Source organism: Lotus japonicus, chromosome 3, assembly GCF_012489685.1.
Source record: "Lotus japonicus ecotype B-129 chromosome 3, LjGifu_v1.2".
Lineage (NCBI taxonomy): Eukaryota > Viridiplantae > Streptophyta > Magnoliopsida > Fabales > Fabaceae > Lotus > Lotus japonicus.
In genome coordinates this window covers 4,891,664-4,917,748 of record NC_080043.1, presented here as the reverse complement: position 1 = coordinate 4,917,748, position 26,085 = coordinate 4,891,664, and the positions used below count along the sequence as shown (strand labels likewise).

The 26,085-nt window shown below is 33.8% G+C and overlaps 3 protein-coding genes across 7 annotated transcripts; 2 read left to right on the top strand and 1 right to left on the bottom strand.

Moving 5' to 3' along the window:
- Positions 1–4,866: 4,866 nt before the first annotated feature.
- LOC130749702 (uncharacterized) lies at positions 4,867–6,061 on the top strand. Its single transcript, XM_057603082.1, has one exon. The coding sequence runs from the start codon at positions 5,021–5,023 to the stop codon at positions 5,798–5,800; it is 780 nt and encodes a 259-aa protein (XP_057459065.1). The 5' UTR covers positions 4,867–5,020; the 3' UTR covers positions 5,801–6,061.
- Positions 6,062–7,583: 1,522 nt separating this feature from the next.
- LOC130749258 (protein RICE SALT SENSITIVE 3-like) lies at positions 7,584–10,331 on the bottom strand. Its single transcript, XM_057602586.1, has 7 exons — positions 9,726–10,331; positions 9,567–9,617; positions 9,305–9,433; positions 9,023–9,128; positions 8,544–8,585; positions 8,379–8,435; positions 7,584–8,250 (listed from the first exon to the last, which is right to left on the bottom strand). The coding sequence occupies exons 1-7, from the start codon at positions 9,857–9,859 to the stop codon at positions 7,759–7,761; spliced, it is 1,011 nt and encodes a 336-aa protein (XP_057458569.1). The 5' UTR covers positions 9,860–10,331; the 3' UTR covers positions 7,584–7,758.
- A 4,296-nt stretch (positions 10,332–14,627) lies between these two features.
- Positions 14,628–25,213, top strand: LOC130746268 (uncharacterized). Of its 5 annotated transcripts, none has more exons than XM_057598835.1 (21): positions 14,628–14,680; positions 15,557–15,699; positions 16,838–16,894; positions 18,308–18,335; positions 18,435–18,557; positions 19,633–19,744; positions 19,882–19,919; positions 20,063–20,116; positions 20,195–20,263; positions 20,403–20,519; positions 20,651–20,719; positions 21,523–21,602; positions 21,873–22,001; positions 22,077–22,350; positions 22,699–22,794; positions 22,897–23,064; positions 23,598–23,725; positions 23,810–23,942; positions 24,292–24,416; positions 24,537–24,713; positions 24,947–25,213. In XM_057598835.1, exons 2-21 carry the CDS (start codon positions 15,605–15,607, stop codon positions 24,984–24,986), a joined length of 2,112 nt encoding a protein of 703 aa, XP_057454818.1. In that variant the 5' UTR covers positions 14,628–14,680; positions 15,557–15,604; the 3' UTR covers positions 24,987–25,213. The 5 variants fall into 5 exon arrangements, with proteins under 5 accessions (XP_057454818.1, XP_057454820.1, XP_057454816.1 ...); XM_057598837.1 differs by lacking the exon at positions 14,628–14,680 and adding an exon at positions 14,688–14,924 and having other exon boundaries at positions 22,963–23,064; XM_057598833.1 differs by lacking the exon at positions 14,628–14,680 and adding an exon at positions 14,688–14,924.
- The last annotated feature ends 872 nt before the right edge of the window (positions 25,214–26,085 follow it).

Below are 26,085 nucleotides of genomic sequence, written 5' to 3'. Positions count from 1 at the left end.
GATTGATTTTTTTGGTCAAACCATTCCTCACTTGAATTTGGTTAATTGGTTGTCAAAAGAAAAGTTTAAATGGAAAAATTGGGAAAAAGGAATAGAGTGAAAATTTGATGGTTTTTTGGTTATTTCATAAAATCAAATGTGAAACAAAAAGCAACAAAAAGAACTAATATATTTATAAAATATTATATAAAAATATTTATTTGTCCTATACATTAATTAGTTATATCAATGTTTAAATAGTTATACATATCAATCAATTAATATCAATATATTTATATATAAGTAATTTGACCTATACATTAACAACAATATTAATTAGTTACGAATAACATTTTATGTTATTCATTATATTAATTTTTTATTGTAATAAAAATTAGTTTCACATTTTTTTAAATTATTATTATAATTATTTAAATTTTAGTCAATAAGTAAATTCTACTTGACCTAAACATTAATAAAAATATTAATTTATTATTAATAACATTTCCTGTTATATAATATATTATATACAAGAAAATCATTATCATTTAATTGTTAACTATAAAAAACATTATCATTTAAATTTAAATAGATAAGTGAATTTGACTTGACCTATTAATTAATAAAATATTAAATTTTAATTTTACGAAAATAAGTTTCTCAAATTTAAAAACTATTATTATTATTAAGTAAATTTGACTTTACCTAGCTATACTTTAATAACAATAATTTTTAACATACTTTAATAAAAATATTAATTAGATATTAATAACATTTAATATTATCATTTAAATTTTAAATCATAAGTTCTTCTTGACCTATACATTAATAAAAATATTAATTAGTTATTAATAAATTTCAAGGTTTCATTACATTAATTTTTTATTGTAAAAAAATCATTTTCTCCTATTTTAAAAATATTATTAGTATTTAAATATTAACTAATAAGTAAATTTGACTTGACCTATACAATAATAAAATATTAGTTATTTTTTAATAATATTTTATTTTATTCAATATATCAATTATTAATTGTAAAGAAATTTAGTGCATCTTATTTAAAAAGTATTATTATTATTATTTAAATATTAATTAAAAAGTAAGTTTGACCTTTTCTATACACTAATAACAATATTATTATATGTTAATAACATGAATGCTATTAATTTTATTAATTGTTACTTGTAAAAAAAATTAGGTTCTCATATTTAAAAATTAATATTATTACTTAAATTTTAATTATTATATATGACACATAACTTGAACAAATATTAAATTCTATATCTAATTTATAAATATTATAAATAAATAGAATATATATATATATATATATATGTGTGTGTGTGTGTAGGGGTGGAAATAGGCCGAGCCGAGCCAAGCTTTGCGTGACCTAGGCCTGGCCTACATTATCTTTTTGTGGCCCAAGCCTGGCCTGTGGCCTATCAATAGGCCAAATTTTATGGCTTGGCCTGATCATTTCTAAGGTTTGGCCTGGCCTACAAGTCTGCTTAAAAGCCTATTTAACAGACAATTTTATCAAAAGAAGGCCATTAGGCTGGCGGGCTAATAAGCCTTTTATATATCATTGCACTTACTATTAAAAAAACCTGTATCATTGCATTTCAAAAACTAAACCTGTATCATTGCATTTCAAAAACCAAACCTGTATCATTGCATTTTAAAACAAACACAAATAAAATAAAAAATGAACAAATTGTTTAATAACAATATGTCTCAAGTCTTAAACATAGAAATAAAAACAATAATAAGTCTCAATCCCAAAGGATGTGCTATGGCAGCGGCAGACCGACAGTGGTGGCTGGCTGCAGCCTGCGTCCTATGCGGCTGAGGATGTGCTATGCTGAATATGTTTAGAACGTTTCTAATATAGGTTAGGGTAGGGACTTAGGGTTTTCTTTTATACTAAAGTATACATCAGTTTAAAAAAAATTAAATTATATATAATTAAATTATATTTATTTATATTATTAATAAAAATAATATATAAGTTGGCCGGCCTATCAGGCCAAATAGACTTTTTAAATTTTTTGGGTCTGGTCTTTTTAGTTAAACAGACCTTTTAAAAAGCCTAAGTCTAGCATTTTAAATAAACGAGTCAGGCCGGGCCGAGCCTCAGATGAGCCGAGTCATAGGCCCCTAACGAGCCGCCTGACCTATTTCCACCCCTATTTGTGTGTGTTGACTTGAAAGTTTATCGGATGTTATGTTTCATAATATTGTATAAAGATTGAGAAGAAACATAAGATAATCAACATGAATAAGCTATTAGTAACAAAAAAATCTAAGGCACTTTTTCTCGTGTTTTTCACAAGATCTATAAGCTATTAGAAACAAAAAATAATATTGGCTTAAATATTTTTTTGTCTCATAAAAAAAAAGTCAATTGGAATTCATCCTTACAAAAAAAATCCTCAACGTTAATAAAATGTATGAAAATAATCTTTGTCATCAGTGAGATCTGTTAAGTGTGGAGTTGGCAATTAATCTCTCTTTTACATGTCTCTTCTTATCATTATTATTTTTTCATGTCTCTAATTAAATTTCTCATTTATTAAATATTAAAAAAAACTTCTTCTTCTATGGTTCTCCCCCACCATTATCTTCTTAATCCCAACCAGAAACCATCACTGATGATAAACACCTGGACCTCCACCATCGACCCCAAAAACCTATCCAAGTTAATTATATTTTTGAGATGATAAATAATTTAAACTAAATTTAAATATTTAAAGTGTTCATTATTTTAATATTTTAATATCATATATGCATTGATGTGTAAATAAAATAATGTTGAATGCAAAGAAAATTTATACAAGTATGTTTTCTTATATCATTTTACAATTTCAGCTTGTTTAACAATTAGTTTTACCAAACACTTTTTACAATCAGGTAGCTTTTCAGCTAACTTCTAAGCTTTCAGCTAATTTTTTAGCTTTCAACTACCTTATCATCCAGGGACGCCAAATATAACCTATATTTCCTAAGTCTTGGAGCGATTAATGGTTCAAAATTAATCCCCTAAGATGCAAAGCATCTTTCATATCGGCTAACCCATTCCACCGGCTTACAGCTTCTTACCAAATTTGACTAACACTTCTTTAGCAGAAACAACTTCTAACTGTTGTTACAGAATACTCAATATTTTGGTGTCATAAGTGAGGGATGAGATATTTAGTTTCTACCTAATGAAACTCTTTGACAGCTTTTGTCTTCAAATCCATGGACCTTCCACATTATGTTAGTGTCACATGAAAGTGTGCTTTGTAAGGAAGATTGAAGAATAATTTTGCTTGAGTTTAATTTTGGAGAAAATTAAAGTTAAATATTGATGACTGAATCTTGCTGACCGATGGCACCCAAGGCACAATGAGCTGAAATGGGCCATGGGTCACGCCACAGAATCCTAAATAAGAGACCAAGGATTTTTATAAGAGCTGCTTTGTCCCCTTGTTTGTTCAAGAGTATTCAAAAGTAGGTCTTTGATCATTAAAATCACACACCTCAATTTATTTCATCCCTTTTTTTCTCGTTTAGATTGTAGAGGGAGCTTTGGCTTTGCTTTCCTTCTTCAAAAGAAAGCTACACTAGTGCTATGATCCTACCATTCCTTGGTCTTTTGGAAGAAGACTGACTCTCTTCCTACTTTATTTTATTTTTTGTTTTTCTGCATATCTATATAGAAAAGGGCATATTTGGGACTCTGTGTCCTTTAGAATAACAAAAAGCAAGTTGATCAAGAATAATCTAATCATGTGTTATTCACCACTATACTTGGGATAAGTCAATAATTTTGGATAAATCAATTGCTTTATTACAAGTGTGAAAAATATTGATTTAAATAAGCTTTTAATCCCTAATTTCAGGTATAAATTTAATTTTGGTCCCCACATATAATTTTTTATTTTATTCCTGTTAGTTTCACTTACCACTTTATAGTATGTTTGACTAATGATATGGCTAATATAATCACATCATTTTATATACCACATTATAGCATATATTTATTAATTATTTTTTCTCTATTTCTTTCTCACTTTAAATATTTACCACATTGGATAATATTTTCAAATATAATATGATTCAACTGTTTGATGGATAGATCTGAATGTGTATAATATATACTCCATTCAAGAGACAAGATGATTAAGTAGAGTTTACTTTCCAAATCCTCAATATTTCTTTAGTAAATAATACACAATACAAGAGTACTATAAGTCATATAGGAAATTGCCACATCGTTGACACAGAATTTTTTAAAATACATATACTATACAAAGTACAGTGTTTTCTTTTTCTTTTTGATGAAAACCACCAAACTTAACGCACAATACTAATCAATTAAGTTGAGATTACTAAATACTAAGGCACTTTGGAAAGGTATAAACATCCACACATTGAGGGTTTTTATTAATTCACACTATAATTTCTCTTTGCATCTTACTTTTTTATGTTGCCGATTTGTTTGTTTTCCATTTTCAAATTTTATGGATTACTGCCTTATGATCTTGATCTGTGATGCTTTGTTCTTTTACAATTGATTAATTTGTTTGATTAGTGATTCCAAAAATAAATCTTACTTTTGCTCATCATCACTTTTTTTTCTTCTTTTTCTATACAACACTCACTTATCTTTCATTTTTCTCTTTTTTTTATCTATCTCTTTAATTTTTTTTATTATACTTTTTTTTATCTAGCTCTCTTAGTTGAAACTTGAAAGTGTAATTGGAGTGGTAATGTAAAGTACTAGCTAGAACTTTTCTATCACAAGACACAAACACTTTAGCAACACATTACACATCTATGCTTGTAACATCATCATTACACAAGCACCTTCCAATATTATTTCTTAAGCTTAAGTTTGAGTTGGCATCCACTAGTGTCCCCATTATTTACACCACATTTGCATCTTTAACTCCTCAATTTGAAACCAACAAGGAGCTTGATTCACTCCACATTTCCCATTAAAACCCAATACCATAAATAAGCCACTCTCCAAACAACACACATCAATCTAAGCCCCATGCAAATACAACCATCACCACCCTCCCAATCAGCCTCCATGGAAAACCGCCGGAAAAATAGCAGCTCCGGCGACTCATTCTCGTTCCCAAGCACCCCAAACCAAGAAGACTCCGACTTCGAATTCGGGTCCCTAACACCTGACTCACCCTCCTGCACAACCTCACCAGCTGATCACCTCTTCTTCAATGGCCGCCTCCAACCTCACTCATTCCCTCTCTCCGGCCACTCTTCTTCCCACCACCACCTCCACCCTCCTCTCGCCGCCACAAGCCGAACGAGTAGCATCAGCAGTAAGGACTCGTTTCTCTCATCAAGAAGCAACAGCACCAGCAGCAGCTGCAGCAGTGCCAGGACAAGCTCCAGTGACAGCAGCGAGAGAAGGTTGTTCCACAACAAAGTCCTCAACAACAGATCAACGGTTTCGGGTCATCACTTTCATCAGCCATATGGGTGCTCCCGGCGGTGGCAGTATATAACGCCGGTGCCGGCGTTGAACCGTGACGCCTCCAAGAGAAAAACAATGGACATGCCGCGAGGGATGAGAAGGAAGAACAAGACAAAGAAGCTGAAGAAGAAGAAGGACATGGTGAAGAGGGTGTCGGCGTTCCGGTTTGGCCGGAGAATTTTCCGGTGGCTTTTCACGGCTTGCAGAAAATGTCATGCCATGGAGCCATCAAAGACGAAGGCACACAACAAAGAGAAAATGTTGCAAGAGGGTAATTCTAATTCCGGCAAGAAAAATCAAGTAAAAACTCAAAATATCTCAATACAACAATAAATATTAACAAGAATAAGTTATTTTCAGTTTTTTTTTCATAAATTGATTAATGGCTGTGTATTCACACAAAAATTGTTTGTTGCAAAGGTAAAAAAAAATGTGAATAGGTATTTTCTGCAACGTTTGTGGGAAGGTATATGGGATTTTGGGCACTTTATGATGTATTTGTGTATTTAGTAGCCACATCGAATGGTTTGTTTATTTTTGCTTGAGGATGCAAATTAAAATGAATAAAAGGTGGACTTGGTTTTGGATCTCCAAGGAATTGTGATTGAAGAAAGAAATAGTTTGACTTTGACCATTTACTTCCAAGAATATTTTGCCTTAGATTGTGTGCACGCTGTTGGATTTGGAAAAAGTCACACTCCAATAGTGATGGATTCGAAGTGAAACGTAATAAAGATGGATCGATGAACAACTTTAGTGTCATCAATATACTGCTATATAGCCCGAATAATGACCCGGTGGAGGAGATCTAGATATGAATGAAGGTGATCCAGAGGGTGGAGACAAGATGGTCATGTTGATGTGAGGTGGAAAAGGATATCTCCAGGATTGTATCACTCTTTTCATCGATGATATCTCTAAATTGGTGGGATACAACCAAATCAAGGACCTGTTTTCGCAATATGAGAAGTTAGAAAAGGCATTTGTCCAACGCGAGAAGAAGAAGGGACAACAGTGGCATTTTGGGTTTGCCAGGTTTGCGTCCTGGCTTGAGCGAAGATGGTGATGAACTTTTTGGACGGATTCAAAGTGGGAGGTGACTTAGGCCTAGGGTCACACTCGTTGGAGGTAGTGCCTCAAACAAGGATTTGAGGATGAGGTGCTCCTCAGTTCGATATTTGATGAGCGTAGTGAGACATGGGTCCTATTGAAGGTATTGAGCGTTGTGACTTAGCCCTGGTGTCGTGCTCATCAAAGGCAGTGCATCAGTCGGGGGACTTTAAGGAAGAGGCATGTCCGAGGGTCCATGTTCGTAGTCCAGCGTGGCTCATGTTGAAGGTACTAAGCGTTGTGACTTAGGGAGTGTTGTGCTGCATTTAAAATCACACGAGACTAAGGCGTGTATATTTAATTTAAAGAGATGGACTTATAGTTTAGGCAAATCAAATGTTTATTGGGTTGATTGTGAGCATGCAAAAAAATAAAGTAAGCGAATGAAAAATGAAGAAATGACAGAGATTAGAGGCCTTAAGATTATAATGATATCTGATTCAAATCCTCCCAATTTTATTCTAGCTAATAATTCTTATGATTGTCAATTCTACCTCTCAGGTCTCTAACTGGTGGTAAATATTTATCCAATTAACAATCTTACCGAAAACCCGTTATCTAATTGGTCACTTTTAAAACATGTTAGAGTTGGATAGGCATGAAGCGCTAAGAACCTAAATAGTGAACTTTTCACGATTAACTAAACTAATTTGAGTTATAAGCTAGCTCAAGTCCCGTTTTAACACATGCTATAAACTAGTGAAATATGTTGTTTATCAAACTCTCAAAGGAGCTAATTAATAAGTTACTCCATATGTTCCTAAATACTCCTATTTACTTGTCACTTTCGCAATTTCAAGATAGCATTAATCATATTTTGCCAATTATACCCTTAATTTATTAGTGGTAAAAGAATTGAAAAGACATAATTAATAAGAGAGATAAAGGGTATGTTAGGAAGTTAAATAGTAATTTTAATAAAACTATAACATCAAATGATATTCCTTAATCCATTTGATATAACCTTATAGGAAGATAGTAAGATTCACCATGTGTGTGATCGAACTAAGAAAAGAGAAATCATCATTTAATAAAGTCTCATTAAGTGGATGGATGACAGAAACACATGATACAAAGAGGAAGAAAGCAAACACCTGAAAAGGAACACAAATAACTTTTCCTAAATAAGCAACTACACCATCCTTCATTTTTCCTAACACAAACTCACCTTTCACCCTCATTCACTCTAGAAAGGTTTCCATGACATTCGTGTATATACCTCCTCCTGAATTCCTATACTCCACAGCTTGATGGTGATCCACTGAAATAGAAGAGGATGAAGAAGCCACTCGATCAGGTGCAGTGAAGGAGGAATACCCATTTAGCCACTTCATGTTGTTTTCATGCTCCCCCATCATGTCTTCTCTTTTTGCAGCTTCAGATGCATGAGGCATGAGAAACATATGAGTCTCATCTTTGGCCTGTGGGCACCCCATATGTTGAAAACCTGGTGAGGATAGCATAGAAGTAGCAGAACCAAGAGGCCTCTGACTCCAGTTGAGGAGTGAAGGAGTTGGGCTAATTGGAATGTTGGATGGTCTTGAAGGAACTGAAGTAGGAGAGGAAGTGTTCCTAGTTGAAGAGAAAAGTTGGGAGAGGTAGAAGCCAGATTGATATCGTAGAGATTCAAAAGTGTGCCTCATTCTTAGCACGAAATGGAGATCTTCAGGAATCTGAGAATATATAGAAGTAAAAATATCAAACATTTGATAATTCTGTGGGAGTGTGAGAAACACATATACAAATGAAAACTATGAATATGTGGGTGTGTTAAGAAATTGTCATGTCCAAATTTACTCACAATCTTGCAAGAGCCAAGTTGTAGAAGGCCATGCCCAGCTTGAATTACAGCAATTGTCTGGCCATGGAATAAATGTAAACAAAATATAAGTATATGAAATGGTTAACCCTTGGAGGGTTCACAAAAGGAGCATGATATTAATTCATTCATTCTGTTCTGACTGACCTGAATGCCTGACTCAAACTGATCGATCCATTCAGGTGGAAGCTGCAATAAATAACATCATTAAAATCAATTCCGGATGAAAATATTGATGTTTGTGAGTCATTTGAGAGAATTGATTTCATATCAAAAATCAATTCTGATAGAAGCTAGAGAGAATAGCTTCTGCGTTGAACATATAATCAATTGAGATTTAACAACATTACTCAACAAAAATAACTTTCATATATGCATCCAAACATAAATCACTTCACTTTCAACTTACTTTTACAATAATCAATTTACAAAGATCAATTGTGACAAAGGCATTAAGTTCTTAGACAATTAATTGCAGCTACACATAATCAAGAGAAGAGACTAAATTTAATGCTAGATTCTGTGCTAGTTGAATCTTGGGATGGGAATCAAAATCTATATCTTAAGGGAAAGGAATAAAACAAAGAGATCAAAAAGTTATTGAATGAGAGGGTTCAAATGCATACAGCATCAAAGGAGCTCTGCCAGTAGTTGGAGATATCAGGCTCACTTTCTGTGGGCTCTTTGAAGACCCACTTGTGGCACTTATCAGATGTAACCTTTCCCATCAACCTGTTTCCAATATTGAAGATTAGAAATTGTACTTGTAAGTTGTGACTTGTGAGTAACTCCCTCCAACATGGTATTGAAATAATGAAGATTAGAAAGAGAAAGAGAAAGAGGAACATAGGTAGATATGAAAATAGAAACCACATACAACACAAAATAAAGACCTACCCATTACCCACCCTTCTCCATAATTATATAACTGAATGGACATTTTGCTGAAGGATTTTCTGATTGGATCCTCTCCATCAATCTCTTCCAGGCAGTCTAAATCGCTTCCACGGCAAAACCCATCTTCCCACATCAACATCCTTCACCAAATTTGAAAAACACTGAATTATCAATACCCAGAATCAAAAATTGCTAAAAATATCATCAGTTTTGGAATCAAGTCAACAATAGTATACACCAACAGAGACTTCACTCTGTTTTCACCATACTTACAAGCTGCCATTATCATCCCCAACCTTGCACCCACTGCCACCTCTGACCCTTCTGCAAGAAAAATGGGGAAGACCCAGTTGAGAAAACACCTCAAAGTCTCAAACCATAGCATTCAAAGAAGCACAAAACATATATATATAGAGAGAGAGAGAAGCATACGGGCGAGGACGAATGGTCCAGAAGACAGAGTAATTCCAATCTGAGTTGAGACATACGCTTCTAAGGGCCTCATGAAGGGCCATCATCCCTACAGCTTCTTTGCTCCTATCTGATGTTGTTCCTGAGCCCACCATCTCTTTCTCTCTTTCTCTCTCACTATCTCTCTCTATCTTTCTCTTCACATATGGATCTTTTGTTCTCTTTATCTTTCTCTATGTATTGTCTGAATCTGGTCTCTTTTATTTTCTTTCTTTCATTCTTTATTCTATTCTCGAAACTCTCATATTTTTTCAATCTCAGCAACTCTACACTCTGCTTTTGTTTGTCCCTAACGAGGTTGCTTTGGCAAGTGCTTAGTGTTGTGACTTCACTGACTTGTGAGTATCTTAGCACATGAAAATCTCTGTGGGCGCAGTTTTTATCCTTTCTTTCTGTCTCTTGCTGCAAAGCACAACATAGAGAATGGGGAAAGGAAAGAAAAAAGCATAGTGGGAGGGAAAGAGGATGCTTATTTCACAGTTTTACCCTTTGTCATCTGCCAGAAAATTCTTCTGGCGGTGCAAGTCTTCGGGGAGAGTTGTGACTTTGGGTTTTTCTCATGGCCCAAATTGTGTACCTTTACCGCTTAATATGGAGAGATTCCTACATTCACGTCCAAAAAGTAGTCAGAGAGATTCCTAATCTGAGGATTAGAATATTCATGAAGGCCCCTCATATTTGAACGCGAAGGTTCATGACATACGCGTTTAGTGACGGCTTTTGATATGCTAAAAGAGAAGTCAAGTGAAAATTCTCGAGAATAAAAGTGTAACTTTGTGGCATTTATGCAAGGTTTGAAACTGTCAGAAAACATGTCATACTCCAAGAAATCAATGAGCGTCCAGTGTCCACATCAAACATGATTTCATGATAAAGTTCTACTTGGTATAAATTAATGTCGTAGTTCAAAATCTCATCACTCCAAAACTTTTGAAGATCATCGATCAACAACTCCAAGTACACATCTATGTTTGTTGTCGGATTTGATGGGCGAGGTGCAAGACATGTCAAACATAGGTAAGTTATGGCAATTACAGGATAACACGAGTACAAAGTAGTAAACGCTTGAATGCAAGATCAAAACTCATTTGAACATAGGTCTAGTCACACATTTCTTGGCTCACTCGCAAGCTCCACATCGGATGGATGACACAATCTCAATCGTTCTATTTTTCTGATTCCATCTCATTTTAATCGCATTTATTGGAGCATATAGTCTTTGTTGTCCGAGATTGATTAAGAGATAGATCATTCTCTTTTGAGGAACATGTTTACATCTTTATGGGGTAAATAGCCAAGTTCGTCCCTGAATGTGTCCACCGCCTTCAATTTCGTCCCTAAACTTTAAAAATGTCGCCCGTGGTCCTTGGAAGTGGCAAATCTCCCTCATCAGCAGTCCCTGGTTAAAAAAAAGTCACGGACGTTAACGGAAGGCTGAGTTGTAATTTTTTTTTGTTAAAGGCTGAAGCTTATGTGGCATTTGAGTGTTGGGAATGTTTTAAAAACTTCAATTTAGTCCTTGTAGTTGAAAAAAATTCTTTTTCTCCCCATCTTCCTCTACCTCTCCCCACCACCATCACCCTCTCCCCATCTCCATCTTCTTCATCCTTCTTCTTCTACCCACCCTCATCTCCTCCATCTCACGCTGTCCTTCACCCCGACCCTTTTTCCCTTCCAAAAATCAAAATCTTCAACCCAAAATCACAAAACCAAGAAGGAGAAGAAGAAAGAAGACGCGGTTTGGTTCTCCACCGACATCTCTGCTCTTCTGATTCCATCTTCTCCATCTGCGCTTGTCTTGGCCAATTTTCTTTCCATCTGCTTCTGGAGGAGCTTGATTTCTTCCAATGACATCCTGTAACGCCAATTGACATCAGTGTAATTGGATAAGAAAAATGAAACCCTAACATAAAGTTCCCAAATCAGAATGAAAAAAAATCGATTTTTAATTTTTTTTTGGTTCAAATGAAAGGGAAAAGTGAAACCTTCTTTCTCGTTCTTCGTCGGATTCCTTGTTGTCTTGAGATTGTGGGAGTTGATCTCCTCCAGCTCAGTGAAGGTAAAATTTCTTTATGTTTGTCATCTTTCAATCTTCTCTGTTTTTATCGAGAAACCCATTTCATTGAAAAAAAATCATTGAATTTTCAATTTTTGCATTTTGTTTAACCTATAAAATTCTGGGTTTCTTTCTTGTGATGTTTGATTCACACAAGTCACACACTGGTTTCCAGATCGTGTTTTTTTTTTTCTTTGGTTATAGGAGAAGATAAAACCGTGGCCATTGATTTGTATTCCCTTTTCTACATACACTCTCTTCTTAATTTATTTGGTGTTGGTTCGATTGATTTTGTTCTGATTTCGTTGAAAATTTTATGGAAATTTGGAGGGGGGTGTTTGGGAGGGTTTTTCCCCAATTTTTTGAGGTGTTGGTGGAAGTGGGTTTCGGTGGTGGTGGTGGTGTTGGGTGAGAGGGGGGATTTGGTGGTGGTCGTGCTTGGTGTTGCTTCAATGGTATTGGGTTTCTTATTTTGAAGGTTGGGTTAGGAGGAAGAAGATGAAGGTTGGGTAGGGACCAATTTGACCACCATTTGAGCCTATCAGCGTCTGACATGTGTTCTGTGAATTTCATTTTTGGATAGAAAACAAGTAATTTCCACGTCAGCACTCCCGGATGGAAAAAAAAAATTTCACATCACTACTTCCGTTAACATCCGTCACTTTTTTTAACTCAGGGACTACTGATGAGGGAGATTTGCCACTTTCAGGGACCACGAGCGACATTTTTAAGTTTAGGGACGAAGTTGAAGTCGGTTGACACATTTAGGGACGAACTTGGCTATTTACCCCATCTTTATGTGCCTCCCCTTCCAAGTTTGAACCTCGGTTCTTTACAAAATTCGCACTGAATTAAGTTGTTATCTGCTTTGTAGTGTAACATGCACCAGAGACACACCAAATTATCTTTTGCACCTTTAAGCCTAATACAAAAACCAATTTCTTAACCTGATAAAATTTATCCGGTAAGAAATCATTTGTTTGGCATACACATGCAATTCAACATATGTGCAAAATAATCTATGCTTTTTCATAAGGAATGTGAAAGTTATACCTACCTGATAAATGGTTGAGAATAAATATTGACTACTACTCAATACCCCTCCGTAGATGGTCGGTACAAATGTAAACTTTTGTTTACAAGACATTCAATTGAATTATGTCAAATTATAAAATATGTTTTTATTTAATTGATATTGAATTTGAATGTAACTTTTTCTCCTGCATGATATATATCAGGCACGGATCCGGAAATTTGATGTTGTGAGGGCAATATATACATATGTAAATTCGTAATAAAAAAATTTAACAAAAACTTTTAGAAGTGAGGACATCTTTTTTATCAAATATGACACAAGTGAGAGCATTTTTTACCAAATAAATCATAAAAAACCACATGTTTTAACTACTCAAGTGAGGGCATTGAGCAACGTGATGACATTTATTACCAAAAGGGTCATCTAAGACCACATACTTTTAGTACTCAAATTTTTTTCTAATGGTTTTTTTCAAAATCAAGTGAGGGCATTTGCCCCCAAACCTCTAACAACATATCTGTCTATGGTATATATTGATTGAATGTCAGTGTAAAACTATTTTACACTAACAGTGCATATCCATTAAACTCATATATAATACATCCTCTCTATATATATATATAGATATATTAACATGCCATAAAATCATTGAGTTTGAGGTTAAGTGAAACTTCATTCTCAACTGCCTCATACTTATGCTCCATGTATTTACTATGACCCGGATTATGCTCATTGATAAGGGGAGAGTTATGGACATTTTGCATGTCGTTCTGCATGTCACTTTAGCATCATATATAAAGGTGAAAATTTAGCGGAACAGGTTGGATCAGGCCCACCATTGGCCTGTCAAAATAAGGGTTGGGTTGGACTGACTCACTTTTAGTGCTTAGGTCGAAAGACTCAACCCAACTCACATTTTGACGGGTTGGCTGGCTAGTCCATATAGAGAATGTAATGAAAAAAAATTACAATGCTTAAAAACATTAAAAAAAATTAAAAATTAGAGACATTTCCATATATCAAATGTTCATTTATTCAAAGATCTTTAATCTTGAAGGATATGTTGCACATGAACACATTGAGTGCTTAGTAAGATATTAGTAAGCATTGTTTTGTGTGCAACTAGCCTTTCCTTTCTAACTTTATCCTTATGTTTTTTTAAGGATTGTTTTTTGCTAAATGGAGGAAAAAATCAAATTAATATGCCTTAAGTATCATTAATTGAGACAAAAACACATTTGATTATCTAACATTAAACTTTTATATTGTCGTGTATCGCACGAGTAAAAGTTCTATTATTTATTAAAAGAGTTGACAATCCAGACAAATTTTTTCCTTCCAAAATATATCACATCAACTTTTATCACCACTGGACCACTTTTATATCATTAAATTTCTACTACTATATAATATTATATTATATTGTTTTTTATAAATATTATATTATTATAAAATTTAATATCATATAATATTAATTACTAGTATTATATTATAATATATTATTTAATATTATATTATATTAAATAAATTTATATGATAATATATTAATTAAATTTTGACAAGAATTTAACGATATTATCATATTAGTTAATTTTATTAAACCCAACTTACCATATTTATTTAATTTCAAAAAAAAAAACTTACCATATTTACATTATAATAATTATTACTAATAAAATATGGAGTATTAAAATATATTTCAAAATTACCTTGATAAAATTATTTTCTTAAAAAGTAAAAACTGATTTTTATAAAGGTTGAAAAAAACATTTCACACATTTTCGGCCATTTCTTCGGACAGGTACATGGTACAAACAAACACAGGTAAGAAAACTGAATACTTGTCTCAGAAAAACAAGAGACTCCATTGTTAAACACATACTCACACACACATAGATACATAGTTGCTGTTTGATTTCTGTGTTGAAGAAAAACCCCAACTTGTTGATTTTTTTTTACAAATCAAAACACGATTTTTATGATCTTCAATCCATGAAGAGATCTATGCCTTACACCCCTTTTGCCCCCACCAACAAATTTCCAAGCTTTTTTGTTTTTTAGTTCTTGGGTGAGTTCCAATCTCAATTTCCCTTAAGTTTGTTGAATTCTGTTAAGGATCATTTGATGGAACTGTCAAAGTTCTACTTCTGCTGTTGCTGTTGCTGTCTTTGTTGTTGTTGTTTTGCTTTCCTTTCGTTTTTGCTAAGTGCAATTGTGTATTCATTTCTGTTGGGGGGTCACTTTAGTATCGCACTCTCACCTAAACATTGCCCACATAGCACCCCCACCATTTCCATCTTATGCTTTGCTTTGAGTTCAAGTGCACTGCTTAATTACATTGCTTTGTTTTTTAGATTATTTTTCTGTCCTTTTATTGTTATAATTATAATTTTTATAGATTTCAATTCTTTCTTTTGCACCAAGAATTTTACTTCATTTAGGGTTTTGGGCAGTTATGTGTTGAGGATGTTGAGTGATTAATTTGTTGTCAACTTGGCATTTTTTAAAAGTCAATAGTTGGTTTTGGTTTGGATGGTGGGGTTTGAAGAATCGGTGAGAGATGTTTGGATTTTACTATGTGTCTCAGTTATCAATAGTTGGATTTGTGTTTGGTTTTGATTTGGATGGTGGGGTTTGGAGAATCGATGATAAATGTTTGGATTTTTCTATGTGTCTCAGTTGTCCTGTTTGGTGTTTCAGATGTATGTGTAGGCAGCGTGTGAGGGCTCTGACAAATTGCTCCTGAGAATGGCTGATGTAGCAGGTCTTGCTGAGGCTGCTGGGTCAAGGTTTAGTTCATTGGAGCTCATTGGACAGGGATCATTTGGCGACGTCTATAAAGCGTAGGTGTTAGTTTATGCACTGGTATTATATGACTGCTAAGATTTGGAAAATGAGGCTTAAATCTTGATCTGCTTCAAATTTTTCTGTTTTGATAACACTCACAGAATTTGTTGATGCACAAACTACACTAAATCTTCCAATCACTAAATATTTGATTGTTGGTTGATTCTGATAATTGCTTTGAATCCATTGCAATAGAGGATGAACTTCATGTTTGCGTATCTTATTGGCTTATTTTTCCAAAGTTTGAAAATTTAAACCATATACCACTCATACAATAGTATTAGATAGTTTTCTAGTTTTTTTTTTTCTTTCATAAATCAAGGTTCTTATGTTCAGTGATGGATCTTGCAACTCAGAATAAGTGAACGTTTGCTAAGTGGGTTTTATATAGAAAAAATGGAAACTGGAAGAGTGTTTAGTGTATTCAAGCATCCGTTGTCCTAGCATCTGTAAGATGGTTTATGTTACCAATGTAGGGAATGTCAGATAGTGTTGACTGTAATTGTAGATAAGGTGGCAGAATTTAACTACTCTTCATTAAAGTTGTATACTATAATCCAAATGATTTGAAAACAGAGTTAAAGTAGGGCCAGGGGTGACTGGGTGTTTGTAAGGATTAGAAAAGCAAAATACTATACTTTAGTTGCATTAAGCAACATAAAGGAGGCAGAACTGGGGTTTTAGTTATATCTAATACGAAGAGCCTACTTGCATATATTTGTTACTTAGAAGCAGGTTACATGCATGTTATTAATAATTGGAAGTTACATTAGGAAAATTAATGTAAATGTCATTCGTCATATTGAAAGATGTTTTTCGTCTAAAGATTAGCTTCACTTCTTATTAAATCTTACACAGCTATATAATGTTCTTAATTCTTACCTTTCTATTTATAAAGTTATAATTTAAAGTGATATGTTACAGTCTAGATCCGCATACAAATTATAATTAGTAAATTTATTGCTGTTTTTGGAAAATCTCATATCCTAGTTCCCATAAAGCTACCTAGCTGTCAAATATGAATAACCAAATTTAGAGCTAGTTATTGTTCTCAGAGAAATTTTATTGATAGGACCTAAAGTAAGATTTGGGCAGTGAGTTGTTTGTCACTTTGTTCCACTTTCTTTTCTTCAGGTTTGACAAGGAGCTCAACAAAGAAGTCGCTCTCAAAGTGATTGATTTAGAAGAGTCGTAAGTATATTCTTCTAGTGAATATTTGAATTCAAGGAACTGCTGGATTGCCATATCAGGGACATTTGCCAATTATATGACACTGGGCATCTGAAAATACTTTGAATCATCATTTATTAAATTATATCAGGTTGTTTGTTTGTTATATTTATGAAATACTTAAGAAGTACTACACTGGAAAATTAACACAGTTTTGCCTTGTTTTTTTCCATGATATGTTTTTGTACAAGAAGGATGCAATCCTGCAGTTGTAACGAACTAATGATCTTTCGAATTCTCTAAATTTCACCAAAAATTAGGGTAGAAATTATAGGAGAATTCATTAGATAATTTTTCTCCCAGTCATATTTTTTGCATAACTAATTTAAATCATTAGCCCTAAAATCTGCAAAATTTTATGTTTTTTGTCTTATTGAACACAAATAGAATTTGACTCGTATTCTTTGGTCCTAGCTATGCCACCATCAAGCAAAAATTAGAATGATCTTTTGGATCAATCATCTGTGCTTATTATTTGGTTACTTTACCGTTTGTTTATTTTTTCCGCTTAGGACGAGGAGTATTATGTTATTCTCTGTTAAAGAGGATGCTGTCCTGTGTCATGTCTACTTCCAATTTCTGTGCATTAAGTTGAAAAGCAGACACGATTGTGTATTTGTTATTTCATCTAAATTTTAGCATAGCCATATTCTGTATGCAAGTTAGGCTTTGCTTTTAGAGTTCATATGGGGAAGGGTGTGGTGGCTAAGGGTGGCATTTTGATTTTTCAAAGGAACAGTTCAAGTAAGCTTTTATATAGCCTGACAGTGATTTTAAAACACTTTGTGAAAAATTAATTTTCTCCTTAAGGTGCAGTAATTACAGTCCACTAGGTAAAACTATAATGGATATTCCAACCTTTAGGAAGGGGAAGAACTTATATCCTTATAATACATTTGGCAACTTCTTGCACTGTGTTAAACGTACATCACATACATGGAAATAGAAGTACTATAACAGAGTCCGATGTTGCTGAAATGAATTAGTATCTAATGTCTTCTATTACTATGAATTAGGACCTATGTCCGCATTTGAGGAGAGTAATTGGCATATTGATAGTCGGTGTTCTGGTTCGGTAACAACTTGCCATAACTTCCATATCCATTCAATTTTTTTTGTTCTCCATAAGAAGGCTGAACACATTTTTAAACTTCGTCTTTGATATGCATTTCATGTAATTTACTTTGTCGGGAAGTGGCACATATATATTATGAACTAAGTGGCCTTCATTTCTGTTAAATATTTAAGTTGTAGATTTTGTTTCTTCCTAGAATGCATACTTCATTTAATTGCCTTGTTGAACTTATAATTCTTATGCAGTTGCTTTAGCGTTACTTTATGACATTCCTATTTTTTCTTTTCCCTCATCTGCAGAGAGGATGAAGTTGAGGACATTCAGAAGGTATAAATTTTATCTTATAGATTACCAGTACTACTACTTCGTAATATGTCTATTATACCAGATTGTTAATTTCTTTTCCATGAATTTAACACTTTTCAGGAAATTTCTGTGCTGTCACAATGTCGATCTCAGTACATTACTGAGTATTATGGTTCATTTCTCAATAAAACAAAACTTTGGATAATAATGGAATACATGGCTGGAGGCTCTGTTGCTGATCTAGTAGGTTACTTCAATTAAATTTCTTCTATATGTTCAATTTCATAAAGTGAAGTTGATGTTTCTCAGACGTTGCCTTCGTTAATAGAACTTTACAAATATGCCTAGAATACTCACTAAGGGACCCCACAACAGTTGACTAGCTAGTCCACATCATGTAGAACTGGAGTATAATTTTACACATTTGAAGGAAGACTTGATATTGGTTTAATTCATAATTCCTTTATGTGCGGTACCAGCTATATTTTAATTTTTTTTCCAGTAATTGTTGATGCCAAGACAATTTGTAGTTTGATGCTGGTACAGTTACAATAGCTTCATTTTTGTCTTATATACTTACAACTATATTTGAAACCTCTTATCTCATTTTTCATGTTTGTTTACTACTTGTTCGAAGAGGATTTTTGGTTCTTGTCCTCCTTCTTTGTACCTTCATTTAATTTTCTTTTGTTAAACCCTCCAACCCAGCACCCGCAAATAAAAGTAAATAAAACTGGCATGGTAATTTTTTGTTTTTCACTTTGTTTTAAAATATCTCAAAATATCCTGACTGTATTTTAGAGTATCTCAACATTATATATTTGCAGTTTTCAGAATATATAGAATATACTGTGGAATCAATTAGTCGTCTAATTGAGAAGCAATCTTAGAAGTTATTTCCAATTCATTATGTTTCTTGATTTATTTCCTTGTTCAATTAAGGTTAGTAATCAAATCTATTAGTGGGCTTGGGCTTGTATTAGTTGTTAGATTATATAAAAATGTTATAGTATCTTGATCTTATCTTAGAGTAACTTAGATTATCTCTTAAGATAAGTTTTCATTGTTAGAAATATCGTAAATAGACAGGATATCTTGAAATCTTTATAATTAGATTAGTAGTATTATCATATTGATGTATTAGGAGGCTTAGGCTTGTACTAATACTATACTTGTAATCTATGGCCTTTGCTTCAGTGTTTTGGATTGCATTATAACACATCATATCAATATAATAGAATATTATTCCGAGTTTTTATTTGTATGTTCGTTTTTGGTAATTTCCACTAAGACTTGTATGGTGCTTTTGCTTTTGTAGCTCCAGTCAGGTCCTCCACTTGATGAATTGTCGATTGCTTGCATTCTACGGGACTTGCTTCATGCGATTGATTACCTACACAATGAAGGAAAAATTCATAGAGACATTAAAGGTATCAAGAGCAACGCCTTCTCCCTTTTTTTTCCTTGTGCTTTGAGTGAAGCTCTTCACTCACGTCCATATAAATTTTGTAATGTTGGACATCAAAATCTGTTTATAATTCACAGAATTTGCTTATCAATTTTGCAGCTGCAAACATTTTATTGACTGAGAATGGTGATGTAAAGGTAAATGTCTTATTCTGATAGAGGCTATAAACTTTTTGTTTTTAAAGATGAGTAATGGTTTACTTGAAAAATGATGCATAAAATATTTAGTGATGTGAACTAAAATACGTTTGCATATGAATTTCTATATGATAATGTCACAGGTTGCAGATTTTGGTGTTTCTGCACAGTTAACCAGGACAATGTCAAGGAGAAAAGTAAAATAGTTTAATATTGAGTACTATTAGTTTTTATTTTTCATTTTCGCCGGATATGCTAATTGTTTTACTCAACAGACATTTGTAGGAACACCATTCTGGATGGCACCTGAGGTTATTCAAAATTCAGAAGGATATAATGAGAAGGTTATCTTATAGTTACTCTACAAATCATTTATTTGTTTTCTCTGAGTTTGTTGTAACACATTTGTTTTTCATTGGCCTTTTTTTCATTGTTTTTGTCTTTTCCCACTAAGAATCATCACTTCGTCTTTTGTTTATACAGGCAGATATCTGGTCACTTGGGATTACTGCAATTGAGATGGCAAAAGGGGAGCCACCCCTTGCTGATCTTCATCCTATGAGAGTGCTTTTCATTATACCTCGAGATAATCCGCCACAGGTTCGAGGTTTCATAATATCAGATTAGTTGGTCTTTCAAGAATTTAAGTATTTTGAGAGCACAAAGTTTTCCAGATGGAGATGTTATTTTCCCCATTTGTAAAAGTTGACATTTAATGATATTTTTTGCAGCTAGATGAACATTTTTCCCGTTCCATGAAAGAATTTGTTTCTTTATGTTTGAAGAAGGTTCCTACCGAGGCAAGTGTGAATACTTTATACACACTCACTATTGTTTCATTTTCTTTCTGCATCTTTGTTACTGTATTTGGATATCTGTTGACACCAGTGTAAACAGATGTTAGCACTCGCTTTGAGATAAAAAGTGAAAGAAACTCTTATTATAAATTAGAATAAAAGTCCGTTCACGTTATACTCAACTGGTATCCAAACAAACACTATGTTGTTAAGGAGCAGATGTTGTTTTAGGCATTAGTTTGTGTGGAATGATCACTTTGTAAGAACAGCGAGAAAGTCATTTTGTTATCTTGCTTAATATGGTTGTTAAGGACATCTTTTTTTTTTTTTGAGGAAAAGGTGATACTGAGTCCTAAAATTAAAAGCATTTTGAATAGTTTATGATATTTGATTAATTCAGAAGCATAATATTTATAGACTCAATTTCTAGAGGTTTCCTAGTCAACTACAAAGTGTAAACAATAAAATCTTATCTTATTCTGATTTATCATAACATTACAATTTATTTCATCCTAAAAATATATCCTATCTGAATTCATCATAACGATAATCTGTCATAAATGAGGGTGTCGGTTGGCTTACAATGTATAAGACCTGTTTACGCTAAAATGTCCAGGGCATACTTTCTCTGAGATAGCAATGCCTGATTTTGTATTTGTCCTGTTGAATTATGTATCTGTGCACCTGGTGCAATGTATTGATCTATTTTCCCTTATTAATGTGTTTATACTAAATTTGTACTGGAACCAGTGGAGTTGGCTTTTTATGTTGGTGTCTTCCTTAACTTTATTCTCTTTTAATTCCAGAGGCCGAGCGCTAAGGAGCTTCTCAAACACCGTTTCATTCGGACTGCCAGAAAAAGTCCGAAGTTCCTGGAAAGAATAAGGTGTAAATTATTGCCTGTATCTTGCTATACTTTGGGCATTTAATTCTACTTTTACCTTTGGTTATTAAGTATCTCCTCCTACTTCGTTTCCTTTTTGTTTTTTCATTTCTAGGTATGTTAATACATGTGACTTAAAAGACATCATGTCTAAAGTAACTATTCAAACCCTTTTTGCCAATACATCTTAAGCATGTTTTCCATGACCATAAATAAGAAACCAAGAATTAATGAGTTTGAGATTGATACCATGTTTTTGTCCTTCCGTGATAGGGAGCGTCCAAAATACCAAGTGAAGGAAGATCAGGCGGCACCTAGAAATGGCCCGAGAGGGATGGGGGAAGCATCTGATACTGTGAAGGTGGCAGGAGATTTACGAGGTGAAGAAACTAATCAGCCTAGGTAGGTTATAAGTGTTATGTTACTGTTTTTTATCTTACATGTTGAATTTTCTGATGAACATTTTCTAATTTGCAGTGATCCGGGTAAAACCCTGAAAAGTTCTGGGTGGGACTTCAGCATTGGTGGATCACAGGGTACTGGAACCTTTCATAGTGTTTCACGACCTCCTCACTTTAGAGATAAGAAAAATGAAGTTTCAAATCATCAGCTTAACCAAATAAAAACTCCAGAGAGTGGCTATCAAGGGGGATCTGCTAATAGGAGTGTACTTAATGAGTCACTAGAAACTTCTGGGAAAAACCATGGAATATCCTACCTTGATGAGCATCCAGATAATCACCGTGAGGATGTAATTGACTCTTACTTTGTGTCTCTTGTCTATATTTCACTATCTTTGTCAGAGAAGTTAACATGGATTAAATGTTGGGGCATTTTTGGTAGTTTCTTTAACATTGGATCGATGATTATTGCTTAACAGTTACTAGTAACCAGCTGAAGTTGATAAAATTTCTTCATCTTATTTTGCTTCCCCTTTATCATGCACATAAAAAACAGTTAAAATGTGTCAAGCAGTATAATCAGTTAGTGAATTTACCTAGTTAAATAATATTTAAAAAGTGCCTCGATCATGAAGACTGACTAAAATCCAATTAACTTAGTGAAATGTGCTTTTAAACATGAACTCATTCATTTACAGGATGAATTGCCTGGGAACGGATCAGGAACTGTTGTTGTTCGGTCTCCGAAGGGATCACCGTCATCAGTATCACTGTTTCGCGACCAAAATTCCCGGGTATTTTTGAAGTGTTACTTTTTTTTTCTTCTTCTTCAAAATGGGTAGTTATTATTGCTCTTATGTACTGTTATTTAATTAGATTTTTTTTTGGTCATGTAGTCTAGCAGCATCTATGCTTCTTTTGATGATGCTTCTAATAGCGGAACTATTTCTTTACGTGGTCAGCATGATGAATCTGATACTCCACAGACACCAAGGTCCCCACTGGGACTTAGTAGCAAATATTCAAATGCCTTGCCGGAAGATAGTGCTACAAATCTTGCAGAGGTTCTATTTGTTTCTTTATTAAGCTGTGAATTTCACATGTATGTTAATTAATCAGGGGCAAGATGAACCTCTCTTCTTCCTCTCTTTGCTGTTTGTAGGTTTAGTTTGGTGCTGTTTTATATATATATTATGGTTTGAGTACTTCACCAAGAGTCAACTTAGAGATCCCTGTCGTGGATTTATTGAATATGTTTATGTTCCACATTGACTAGAGATATGACTAAAAAAGTCATTATAAAGGGTATGGAAATCGTCACCCACTAAGTTAGCTTTTGAGATAGAGTTTGGTCTAGCCTGAATTCTAAGATGATATCAAAGACTAGACTTATGGCATTAGTTGATCCATGTAGCCGACCCTACCTACTGGGGAAATACATTTGTTATTGCTTTGTCTAATTATATGTTATTTTGCGTTCATTTCTATTTTCACCATTGGATACTTGCCAAGTTTGTGATTACTTATGAAGTAATTTTATCACTTTGCCATATTGAATATCTTAAAAAAAAATCCCTCCTTTTTTTTTTTTCTGCAGGCGAAGGCTGCTATCCAAGGAGGACTAAGGAAAGTTAATGCTCGAGAGAGATTTTCCTTGGGGAAGCTCAATAATGATGTACAGGAAAACAGGAGCGATCAAGTGTCAAACAGCTCTGATTCTCCCAGGTTCATCCATAGCCATAATACTGGTGAGTTTTTTGCTGCTAAAATGAAAATGTGATTGTAATTTTTGATGGAATTTTTTTTCAGACCATCCCATGAGTACATTGATGCACAAAAGGATTTTTCAAGGTCACATAACGCCAGTGATGATGAAGAAAATGACAAAATAATGTCATCCTCTGCACCATTATCTATTTTGCTTATTCCTTCATTAAAAGAGGTAATGCACACATGGATTATATTCTAGTTGTGTTATGTGTTGCTCTTGTTCTAAATTGGTTTTGGATTCCAAATAGAGCTGCTTGCACTGTGCTGATAGCCATAGGAAAGGATGCAATGTTCCCCTATAAGAATTGTTTCAGATGTAATAATTTTTTGATTTGGATTCAGGACATATGTTGAAAATATTAAGGCATTTCTTCTGTTGAAATAGTGCTAGATTATTATACACCATTGAATTTTCAGAGTACGATAATGTTTCAGAAGCTTACAATACTTAAGCAACTAATAGCTATAGTATATTGATCTGTTATAAATTATTTTATAGCGCTTTTGTGTTTATTACGCAGGCCATTGCTAACGATCCAGAAGGGTCAATCGCGCAAACTGTTATCAATTCACTTGTAAACATGGAGAGGACCTCACCTAGATCTTGTGATGTGCTTATCAAAATGTTGCTTCAGCAGTTAGCAAGGTTTGCACTCTAATAACATTCACCATGCAAATGCAAAGGAAAATAAATGTGTATCTCTTTATTCTCTTATCCATCAAAATTTATAGATTCAAATAAGAAAAGAAAAATCAAATTGTGCAGCTCAAAGGAGTCTTCATTGAAGGACCTGCAAGAACTAGCAGCTCAAATATTCAACAAGACCAATTCAGCTGAAGAAACCCACCGCAATGCTGAGCCAGATAACCGGAAGAAACAGCAGAATAAGGATCTTCATTCAAATAGCAGTTTAAGCCCACTTGCAAGATTTCTTCTCTCAAGGTTTGTGGAATTTACAAGAACATAATAATTCTTTCATAGGTGCACTATGTCCTTTCTAATGTAGCAAATATCATTTCTCTAGAATTTCGCACAGAATTTCAAGAACATTATCTTAATAAGATCACACAGAATAATGTTCTTAATACTTTGCAAGAACATAATAAGATCACAGAGAATTTCACATTATCTTGCATACATTATGCTTGTGAATAATCTGGTTCTTTGTTTTGCAGATGGCAAGGCCAAAGCTCACGAGATGTCAATCCAGCTTGAGCGAGGGACGGAGCTAATTTTTGTGTGCTGTTTTTGCTTCTGCATTTATCATGATTAATTGTACATATATTGTTGCAATAAAATGTTTTTATACCTTATATCAGAATTGTTATATTTTTTGCTATCTTTGGAAAAATCAGCATTGTTGTACAATTAGGAGTTTGCTAAGTTTCACCGAAATCGTACCATAATACAATTACTAAAAGCTGCTTCTTTACATTTTGAGAGGATGAGCCTACTCATGGATTCTCTTCTTTTCGCGGATTCAGAAAATTCACCTCTCTCTCGTATTTATATAAGCGTATCAAGTGAAATGGCTTTTTTTTTTTAACTGAGAATAAAAGGAGTAAATATTAGTCATCAGTCATGTGGTTAAGATTAAGCATTGATAGCAGAGGAGCAAAATATTAACTATAATTGATTTCTACTTCTAAATTGTTGAAGAACACATTGTTTTCCTTACAAAGCTGAGACTGAGACGTACACTAAACAAGTTCTTACAAACACCAGGAAAATAAAGTAAATCGTTCATTACTAGTGGAAAGGAAGAACAAGAGGGAATAGAACTACTGTCAACATGTAAAATAGGTGTACATGTGTCATTGCGAAATTGAACCAACTCTTTTTTGGTCTTTGACGGATTTTGCCACCCGTTTGGAAACAGTTTCATGTCCCTGCCAAAAGATGTTTTTCCTGGGATTTGAAATTGTGCTCGCATTCTTACGGGGCCTAACTTCCTTATCACTGAACCAACACCTCATTGGTAATTGAACCAACTCTTTACCTTTGCAAACATACTTTGTTTGTACTTTGTAGATTATTCAAATCAGAGGTCATGTGGTACGAGGCAACAGAATCAGGATACCATATAGGATTTATGACAGCTTAAGGTGAGGCTATGGAGCCTTGTGAATTGTCAACACTTGTAAGATAATCATGAGGAGATGGAACAAGGTTCTTGACAGTGAAGATTTGGCAAATTGTGATTATACACGTGATAGTATTCCCAGGACAGATGATCAATCTTGCAACAGAGTTTAAAATTTAGCTTTCCCTCAAAAGACCATGATTTATCATCAGAAAAACTACCACCATCCTC